Source organism: Primulina tabacum, chromosome 8, assembly GCF_025594145.1.
Source record: "Primulina tabacum isolate GXHZ01 chromosome 8, ASM2559414v2, whole genome shotgun sequence".
Taxonomy (NCBI): Eukaryota; Viridiplantae; Streptophyta; class Magnoliopsida; order Lamiales; family Gesneriaceae; genus Primulina; species Primulina tabacum.
This window is the reverse complement of record NC_134557.1, coordinates 40,703,644-40,714,202: the sequence shown is the minus strand read 5'-3', so window position 1 is coordinate 40,714,202 and position 10,559 is coordinate 40,703,644. Positions and strand designations below refer to the sequence as shown.

General features: G+C 35.2%; 2 protein-coding genes across 3 annotated transcripts; both read right to left on the bottom strand.

Moving 5' to 3' along the window:
• Nucleotides 1-662: 662 nt before the first annotated feature.
• LOC142554186 (uncharacterized) lies at nucleotides 663-3,514 on the bottom strand. Of its 2 annotated transcripts, none has more exons than XM_075664862.1 (2): nucleotides 3,344-3,514; nucleotides 663-2,515 (listed from the first exon to the last, which is right to left on the bottom strand). In XM_075664862.1, the coding sequence occupies exon 2, from the start codon at nucleotides 2,217-2,219 to the stop codon at nucleotides 885-887; it is 1,335 nt and encodes a 444-aa protein (XP_075520977.1). In that variant the 5' UTR covers nucleotides 2,220-2,515; nucleotides 3,344-3,514; the 3' UTR covers nucleotides 663-884. The 2 variants fall into 2 exon arrangements, with proteins under 2 accessions (XP_075520977.1, XP_075520978.1); XM_075664863.1 differs by lacking the exon at nucleotides 3,344-3,514 and adding an exon at nucleotides 3,074-3,334 and having other exon boundaries at nucleotides 663-2,181.
• Nucleotides 3,515-4,050: 536 nt separating this feature from the next.
• Nucleotides 4,051-6,635, bottom strand: LOC142554185 (thioredoxin M3, chloroplastic-like). Its single transcript, XM_075664861.1, has 2 exons — nucleotides 6,222-6,635; nucleotides 4,051-4,594 (listed from the first exon to the last, which is right to left on the bottom strand). The coding sequence occupies exons 1-2, from the start codon at nucleotides 6,418-6,420 to the stop codon at nucleotides 4,275-4,277; spliced, it is 519 nt and encodes a 172-aa protein (XP_075520976.1). The 5' UTR covers nucleotides 6,421-6,635; the 3' UTR covers nucleotides 4,051-4,274.
• Nucleotides 6,636-10,559: the final 3,924 nt, after the last annotated feature.

Below are 10,559 nucleotides of genomic sequence, written 5' to 3'. Positions count from 1 at the left end.
TTTTTCTAAGAATTATGTATAAAAAAATATTATTTCTTTTATATATTTTTATTATCAAATATCTATTCAATTTTTACGTAACATTATTTTCAAAATTTGTTATGTTGCAATTTTCTATTAAAAAAATATAAACACTACTATAATCATCAAGTGTTTAACAAGTTCAAAAAAATAAAATACACCAATTAAATAAACAAACAATACATTGAATTCTACAAATTCAATACATTAAATTTGACCCTAAATTTTATATACTTTTCATCAATGCCCTTGCAATTTATACAAACAATACATAACATTCAGACAATGTAGTAAAATTACAATACAAAAATTTTATCCATCATTCACACTTTTATAAGTATATAAAATATAAATATATAGATATAAATTATTTTTAGAGTTAAAGTTACTTTTTTTACAAAACTCCGAACATTTTGTTGTAGTTTGTATCTATTGTTTGGATAATATGCGATGGTGCAACTATATTAAATATGTGTGTGATTTGTATAATTACATGCGAATTTATAAATATTCATACAACCTCGTGTCAGAGGCGGATGCATGAATTAAAATTATTACTGGTTTTCCCACTTCATGCCAAACTGGAAGTAGTTGCAAAAGAGGAACTGTCATCTTTCGTGTTATAATCAATAATCGATATCAAAGTTAATATACAGTGAATTTTTTAACACTTGGTTGATCAGTGTAGTCATGATTCTTCCCACATGTCTCACCTAAAATAACTTCACAATACCAAGTTAGACAGGAAAACATGATACAGCGGTCTCATTGCATAGACTCCACTAGAATAAAACTTCGAGCATAACATAGAACATGACACCTTAGGACGATATCGAACCAAAAGCGGAAAGTGAAGTTCTCTTCTAACCATCAACAGCAACAAGAAACTTCCGTTTCGTTGCAGGTTCCTCTTGCAACAACACAACATCCCCCATCTTTTGTAGCAGCTCCTCCAGATGATTCACAGCGAAGGTTTGATAATCGAGAGGTCTTTTGTATCGCTGCCGGTATATCTCCTCAAAATAACCAAGAAAAATTCGACAGGAGTAGCTAACTAAAATTTCTTGCAGTTCACACTTGAACTTGTTGAACCGTTGATGAATAATTCGGCAAGGACCATTAGTCACCAAATTAGATTTTTCCCTTTCCACTGCATCATCATTTTCACCTAGAATAACCCTCTCATCATCGGAAAACTCATCTGAAAACCCAACTTCAGCCATCACACCATTGTTGTTATCCTCCTGGACCCCTTTTCCTTTCTTATTATCCCTCCTCGCCAATATCAGGGGAGGAGAACCAACAAGTTCGCATTTCAAGTTTCTTAGGCAGACAAACTTCTTTTGGCCTTTTCCCTCGATAGCAATCACATCAGCCATTTTATTGAGAAGACTGACGAGCTTCATAGCGCCATATTCAGAAACGTACAGAGGCCTCCCATAAATTTTCTGGTATTCTGATGGAAGACGTGTTAGAAGAAAACCACCACCAGCCAACTCAAGCAACTTCACCAGTTGTCCCTTCAACCCATTTAGATCTCCTGGTTGCACCCATGTCAAGTCATTCTGGCCACAAGACATAAGAGTGCTGATTGAAATGTCGTTTAGACCATTTGGAAGACTACACGATTTGGAGGTCGTCGGATATTGAGGCGTTGATACTGAACAACTACAATATTCCGAAAGACACTGTGACGTCACTGAAAAATCTCTCGAATTGTAACAGCCTTTCGAGATCCCCCGGTAAACTATTGATTCTTCTTCATTCTGCCCATCTACATAATCATTGATCTGGCATCCCATCAAGAAACTCGTAACCTCAGCACGAGGAGTAACGAGAGTCTTTTTAGGGGGCACAAAACCTTCCCCACGAGCAACAATAGGCCAATCCCAAACAAACCTACCCGCATTACTTAGGGCAGATGAAACACCGACACCGGAAGGAATAACTAGTATTATTATGTATCCTCGTTGGCCAAGAATATGAAGAGCAGGAGCAAAATCAATATCTCCTGAGATCAGCATGATGGATGATGGTGGATAAATGTCAAGGGCAAAAAGGAACATGTCGACCAAGATTGCTTTGTCAGCTGCGTCTTTCCGTCCATTAGGGACGTCTATGAGTTTGACACCAGTTCTCTGGCATCCTTCTCTTAATCGCCTAGGAAAGGCATTGAAATCCCCATATGCAGAAAACATTGTGACAGCAGTACAGCACCATCGATGACTGGATGGACTCACAAGGCCATCCTAATGTTACCAGCCACATCCTCAGGCCGCACATCACTCGGCATGTGCAACAGTTCTCAATGTCCCAAAGAATAACCACGGGACCCTGCAGTGAATTCTGAATTTGATGAAAATGAGGCAAAGATGGACTTGCATCGAAATCGACACACGTGTCACGCCTTGTTCAGAGTATTCTGATTGCAATGTCAAAGTAGGTGTACTGGAGATTGACATCACAGTTTACAAGATTCTTGAATGATTTTTACCTTCATGGCATTGATGAAAACATTATGAATAACCAGAAATAACAAAATGAATAGAAAAACTAAAATAGATAGTCCACTAAACAATCAAGGTTGGAACACATGATTATAGTCAACAAAGAAGTTGTACATAAACTCTTCAGATGCAGAGTTCAACTTGAGGACTCAAGTTCTCTAATCAAGCATCTATGCACACACACTAGCATATTTTTTTTATTTGTCTATGTTACAGTTACTCATGGGCATTCGAAATTGCAATGAGAAGACATAATTTAAATTAAGTCCATGATCTTTCTCAATCAAAAAGAGTTTAGAGAATTGTGCATTTTCAGAGGAAAGCAGTTGGTAAGTAGAATAGTTTCTAAGAAACCAAAGACAAGTTTAAAAGAAGCCACAGTTGGTCTCGAAATGTAAAACCAAACATGACTAAGAACATCTAAAGTTCAGATGAAAATGAAAAGACTTTAACTCGATTTTCAAGACTCTTGAAATGAGTTGCTACCCGACCCCATCGTTGAATGAAATTTAAGAAGACTACTCAGAAATCCGACCAATCATCACCATAACAATCAAGAAAATTTGAAGAATATTGTTTTTATATTCAACAATAAAAGACACAGCAAAACCATATAGCGAATATAGATCCAATGAAGCTAAAAAAAACAACTCAATCCAATCATCCATATCTATGAATGTCTACACATATGATGATTGCACCAACCGGAAAGGGAAGTTAAATTGTCCTGAGTCGACGAGGACTGTGATAATTTACACCAAATAAGAAAAACAAACAATATTTAATCGAAGGCGAATTTGTAAAAATCTCTTTACCACCGGACGGACGAGGAGAGATTACTATGCTGATGAAAGAAATATTGCCCAAAATTAACAGGATTTGTTTATCACTGTGGCGGCAGCTGCTTTCCGACGGCGACGGAGAGGAATAGCCTTATTTTCCGACGCGGCAAGGAAGAGGAAATAGTATACCAGTGAATGCGAAATAATTAACTTGATTAATAATTTTCAAATCAGCTCGAATATTATATGCGTAAAGCTTGATTAATAATTTTCAAATCAGCTCAAAAAACTTACAAGAAATATTTATCGAATCCGGTCCAATGACAAAAACTCATCTGAGACGGTGTCACAGATCGTATTTTGTGAGACAGATCTCTTATTTGAGTCATCTATGAAAAATTAATACGTTTTATGCTAAGAGTATTACTTTTTATTGTGAATATCGATAGGGTTGACCCGTCTCACATGTAAAAAATCGTGAGACCAGTCTTACAATAGACTTAATCCGGTCCAAAAACTTGCAAATAGACGCATCCCATAGTTAGAAGTGATGGGTTCTTATCATTTCATTAATTCTCTCCATTTGAATCTTGTATATTTGGTTACAATTCATGTGCAATTGTGCATTAAAATTTAGTTCTTATTATTTACATCGACTTTCCTTACAAGTTTAACATTTCAAATTTCAAATCAGTAAATGTTGGAGTTCTACAAAATATGTGATAAATTTACAGGAAAGCTATACAAGCCCAAAGCACATAATATTTCTGCAGATCCCACTTGGTTGAAAGCAGTAACAAAGCAACTGATTTCAGTTTACATTCTTGAAACAGTATTCACAAGTTTACCCAGGAGTGGAGATGCTGTAACAAGAGTCCTAGACAATGGTAACACGACAATGTACATAAAATTCATAAACTTGGCACTCAGCACGATCGACGTCCTATCAAACATTAGCAGAGATTTATGAAGCCAGAACCCTTTCAATGGCGGCCATATAGAACTCCTTGGGCATGGTGCCCATAACAGATTCACGTTTTACGCCATTTTTAAACAGCAATACCACCGGTACAGCTTTAATCTCATAGTTCTCCGCAACCTGTGGATCACAATCTGCATCCAGGACAAAGCATTTTAGTTTTCCAGAGTAGCCTATTGCTATTTCCTCGATTACACGGTGAACCACGTTGCAGGGCCCGTACCAACTGGCGTAAAATTCAACGAGCACTGGGGTATCGCTGTTTAAAATCAGTTTATCCCACGAGTTGCCAGTAACGACTGAAGCTGCATCCAAAGTAAAGCCATTTAGTAAATATTTAATTAATTCTAAGCCATTTTCAGGCTAAAAGCAGTTGGCATTTTTATTTCTTGTAGTTACTCCACACTTGAAAGCAGGGATGCAATTGGCGAACCACAAGGACAATTTACTGTGTTTCTTTGATTGAAATGATTTTTTAAATTTCATCATATATCAGACTGGGAAACCATAAGACAATAAATTAAAGAAAAAACTAACTATGAAGGAGGCAGCATTAGTTCATTTCTCCCGACGTATCTTCCAGCCCGAATTCTCTACGACCAACCGAACAACCCAATTATGCCCCCATTAAACAACGAATGAATGCTTTTTTTGACCCAATCATTATAACCAAATAAGATAATTAAACATGCAAACATATAAAGGTGTCACTATGTATTGCATTAAATTGATTTATGAGGTAAATAGCTCCAAAATCCTAGAATCCAACAGCTCATTCCAGATAAGCAAATATAAGAAGAAAACAGGAAGTTTCTACTAGGAGTTGTCAACTCCAAAGAATCACATAACCAGATGTAAAAATCACTAGTCATGACTCACACATATATATTAGAAACAACTTTAAAATACAATCAAAGAGTTTTGAAACCTGAATATGTTCCATGCATCTACATTTCACAGCATTCACATGTTTTAACAGCTCGCTGTATATACAATTTGCATTTGTTTAATCTTGAGTATGATAACAATGTTTAAGGAAACAAAATGACAGACAAGGAAACTAACTGTATTGAAGTTCAAGACTGAAAGTTATTTAGCTACTCAGCATAAGGTCATTAATCACAACAGAGAAACAGAGGATCCCGATTTCAAGGGCTGCAGCAAAGGATGCAACGGAGAACATATAAAGGTGAGGTGAAATAACCATCAAGTGTATGAACCAAAATATTTTGCAACAGATATGACGATTTTCATACAACACAAGATTTCAAAACAACAGTAGAAACTCAGAATACATATATTTATAAATTGTAGGAACTAATCAATTTAAAACCAAGGATTTCAGATTCTTACAAGATCAAATGCTTCCAGAATTACAAATCATCTAGATGCAAACTCGGTTAGAAACAGCTATACGCATATTTAAAGCAACTCTCGGGCTTACCGCTGAATCCACAATCATGCCACAAGAGGCTAGCCTTCTTAAATTACCAATGAAGTATAGGTAAAGAAAATCAGTCAATCAACTCAACATACGTCTGGTTTTCTTTTCAGGGGCAGATTCCAAAGTCTACCATAATATTTATATAATAACAAAACTATGTTTCTTTAAGCCACAATTACATAGAATCTGGGTTGATTTTCACATGGTCTCATCATAAACATCAGCTGTTTATTTGAAGCTTCTGTCAACTCCATTATCCCGCTGATCATCACGAGCTATAAAGTTTCAAAGTCAACACTTAAGATCAATATCCAGTCATGCAGCCGCTATCTCACGAGATCATTATACAATCTAGAGATCATTCTTTCTTGAATCGAGATAGATGAATGAAAATCGAAATTCAAGCCCAACAAATCGATTGAAAAAAAAAACGAAAACAAAAAAAATATCGCATTTCTTGAATAATTTGAGCCGGGTATTCTGCATACCTTTGGTGTCACGAAGGCAGGAAACCCATAACCGTGAGTGCGACTTCCGGGCGTCCCCGATTCTCTTCCCTGGCTGAAACGAAAGCCCGAATCGATAACTGGGATACGATTGTCCCACTGAGATCAACGAAACGGCTGCAAATCGAGGACCCGTGACAGAAAATGGAAGAACAGAGCAACAAGAACTGCGCGATGACATTTCAAGCGCAACAAGTGGCTCAACAAACCCACCCCCTTCGAAAAATCTAAATGAGGCCGTGTGATCCGTGCACAAATGTAAGGATATATACACACATTTCAAGAAATACGTTTGTCTTAAATCGCCGCGTGCGCATTTGGATCGAAGAAAGGAAGCGATCGGGGTGAAAACAACGTTGATCCGAACAATATAGTGGGGATGCAGCGGGTGACAAGAATTTGGCACGTGGTGCTGTCGACTACAATTTCTTTGTACTGGTTGAAAAATAACAATTACGTTGAAAAATAAGATTTGATATAAATAAAAATTATAAATATTAAAATTAGTGTGTGATGATATATGTAATAATAAATTTATTTTTGGATTATTTTCAAATAAATTCTATAAATAAGTCACTCAATTTGTGAAGAAAATCACAATTGAGTTGACAGAAAATTTTATAAAGTGTGTAGTTTGATAAATTTTGTGAGTTTGAGATTTTTACTTTTTACAGGTAAATTTTTACTTTTAACACGTTATCAGCACAATACTCGAAGTTTCGGTCCTCCATATTTTTTCAAGCTCCAAAACACAAGAAAAAGCTAACAATATTCAAAATTAAGAGTATTTAATTTACTGTTTATTTATTTTTATTTTGTATATATTTAATATATAATATCATGTTATTATATAAAAGGAGTCTATGACGCCTCATTATAATAACGTGATGTGATTATATTATTATAATATTTATATAATTTTATTGTGTTACTATTTATTTATTGTATATATATTTGAATAATATCATGTTATTATATAAAAGGAGTCTATGACACCTCATTATAATAACGTGATGTGATTATTTCACTGTTTATATATTTTTATTGTGTTATATAATAATTATATATATATTTGTACAATGTCACAGTATTATATAAAATGAGTCCCTGACACCTCATTATAATATTGTAATATGATATACATTATTATTTAAACATGATTAACATTATATACATCATATTATTACCATAAAATTTATATATACATACATTTATTTTTTTAAGAATTTACAACGGTCATAAATGGCTAGTTTTTACCATATAAATATGATTTCAGAAACACATTCAATCACTCCAAACTTATTCTTCCTCCCTAAAAATTTTCTTCATCAAAATTTTCGAAGAAGAAGAAAATAGCTCTTTCAAGGTTATTTTGTATAATTATTTTGGTTATTATACTCACTAGTCTTGTATTTATCGGAAATATCCGTCTCGCATTTTTTCTTTATTTTTAAGAATGCTTGTACTTGTAATTTATCAGTTACTTTTTATTGTCATATTAATAGAACTTAACTAATAAAATGCATTGTTATTTTTATAGTACTACCATGTCAAACTTGGCAAAGCTCGAATTTGTTGCGCTCGACATTACAGGAAAAAATTATATGCCATATACTCTTGATGTAGAAATGCATCTTGAGTCATTGTGTCTAAGCGAGACCATTAGAGAAAATGATATCTCTTCATCACAAGAAAAAGCAAAAGCTATAATATTATCTTGATGAAGGTTTAAAATGTGAATATCTTATCGAAAAAGATCATGTGGCTCTGTGAAAAGGATTAAAAGAAAATTTTGAACATATAAGGGAAGTTATACTTCCGACCGCCAGTGATGAATGGAATATGTTGAGATTCCAAGATTTTAAGAAAGTCGGTGATTATAATTCGGCGATGTATCGAATAATCTTGCAATTAAAATTTTGTGGACATGAAGTTACGGAATCGGAAATGCTTGAAAAAACATTTTCCACATTTCACGCATCAAATATAACTTTATAGCAACAATATAGAGTGCGTGGATTTACGAAATATTCTGAACTTGTCGCCTGTCTTCTTGTGGCGGAAAAGAACAACGAGCTGCTAATGAGAAATCATCAGTTCCGTCTCACTGGATCAACAGCATTTCCAGAAGTAAATGTTGTAAGTAAAAATGAATTTAAACCTGGAAACCAAAATCAAATTCAGAGACAAGGTTTTGGTCGAGGTCGAGGACGTGGTCGTTGTCGTGGTCGTGGACGTGGACGTGGAAGTGGTCATGGTCGTGGTCGCGACCTTGGTTTTGAAAACAATCGAGATAGTTATTTTTATAACTCATCTCAAAAGGACGTCACGAACCACCTACTGAAAAGACATCATGAGAACATGAGTGGTAATGGAAATCACTCAAAACAATTTGAAAGTTCTTGTTTTAGATGCGGCACTCCAGGACATTGGTCTTATATTTGTCGAGCCCCCGATCACCTTTGCAAGCCCTATAAAGAATCGATAAAGGGGTAATAAAAAGAGACAAACTTCACTGAACGCAGTGACCGTTTGAGTGATTCAACTCATTTTGATGCTGCAAATTTTACGAATGATTTCTCTTAAAATGAACAATATATTGGTGGAATGTAAATGTAAAATAATTTATTTTTCATGTACTCATATAATAATATTTTATTGTACAATTATGATACGTGTTATATTTTTCAATAAATTACATATGTATTGTCCGTAATTTTTTCATTGCATATTTTTCTTTTGAAGTTCAAATATGGAAAATGCTATGAACAAAGCTAAAAAAGGAACTAATCCCATGGAAGTTTGCATACCTGATAGTGGTACAACGCACGCTATTCTCCGAAATAAAAGATATTTCTTAGAACTAAAACCAACAAAAACAATGGTGAATACAATATCAGGTCCTGTAGAATTGATAAAATGTTGTGGTAAAGTACATTTTTTGTTACCTAATGGTACAAATTTTTTGATAAATGATGATTTATATTCACCACAATCGAAAAAAATTTGTTGAGTTTTAATGACATATATTCTCATGGGTATGATACTCAGACAATAAATGAAGGTGAAGGATCGTCTGCCTAGCACCTTGTGGTGCTTCAAACAAAATATTCTCCAAGAGCTGCAATATCTCGTGTTCTAAGAATGTATTCACCGATGAATTAGATCGAGTTTGGAGTAAAAACCAAGCGGAAAGCACTCGAAATAATTCTTCGTTAAGAAACACTGATAAATTTAAAAACTTTTAATCTCGTGTAATTGATTAACTGAAGATAAGGGGGATCAGTTTACACATGTATCAGGTCAGTTATGGTGAGAACTGAACTGATAAATACTCGAACTGACCGAGTCAGTTTAAAGCAAGGGGTTAACAATTAAAGCACACAGATATGTTTATGGATGTTCGGAGACTTCAACTGCTCCTACGTCACCCCTTCTACCACCTCGGGTAGGATTCACTAGAAGACTTTGATATATACTATACAACACTTTGTACAAACCCACCCAGTTAGGAATTACACCACTGCCTAAACTGAACTCCTAGACTAGACTGAAGGCAGCACCTTCCAGTCAACACTTCTTTAATGTCTATGTGAGAAAGACTACATACACAAGTTTAACGTCTTTGTGCAAGACTTTATTTGAGTAGTGGGGTGTGTGTGTGTGAGAACTGATCTCTGAACACTACCCGAAAGTGTTCTCACATATTGAGGGAAATATGCTTCTAATCTAAGCTGATAACACGTTGAAGTGTTCCCTCGACTGGCCTGAATGCTTCTCTCTCAAGCTGATATGACTTTGAAGCGAGCCCTTCTCTTTTCTCTCTTGTGTTGTATATATCTTCTTATTATCGTTTCTTCACTGATCTTCACCTTCTATTTATAGGCACGAAGTTTGATCGTACAATGAGACTCAATTATTGTATCCGTTGTATTTTGAATATGTTCCTTGAAATTTGTCTTGTTATTTCTGAAACACTTTTGTCTTTTAGGCTCTGATGCAACGTCCATTATTGTCCTTTGACTGTACAAAAGTTATTGTACCTTTGCGCACAGCTGTATTCCACTTATTTCAGCTTGTCTTGATCTGCAACTGATTGCTCCTAACCGATGTTCTGAACTGATCAGTTGAACCGGCTCTTCAGTTGGGCTGGTGAAATCAGTTGACTCGTCAGTTGAACTGATTTCACTCTTGTTCATTTGAACTGATCTCAGTTGGGCTCTTCATCAGTTGAACACTCCTTCGGCTGGCCGGGCTTCTGAAGTTCTCCTGCTGAACCACCTATCAACTGAACAATCAGTTGAACTCATTTTCAACACA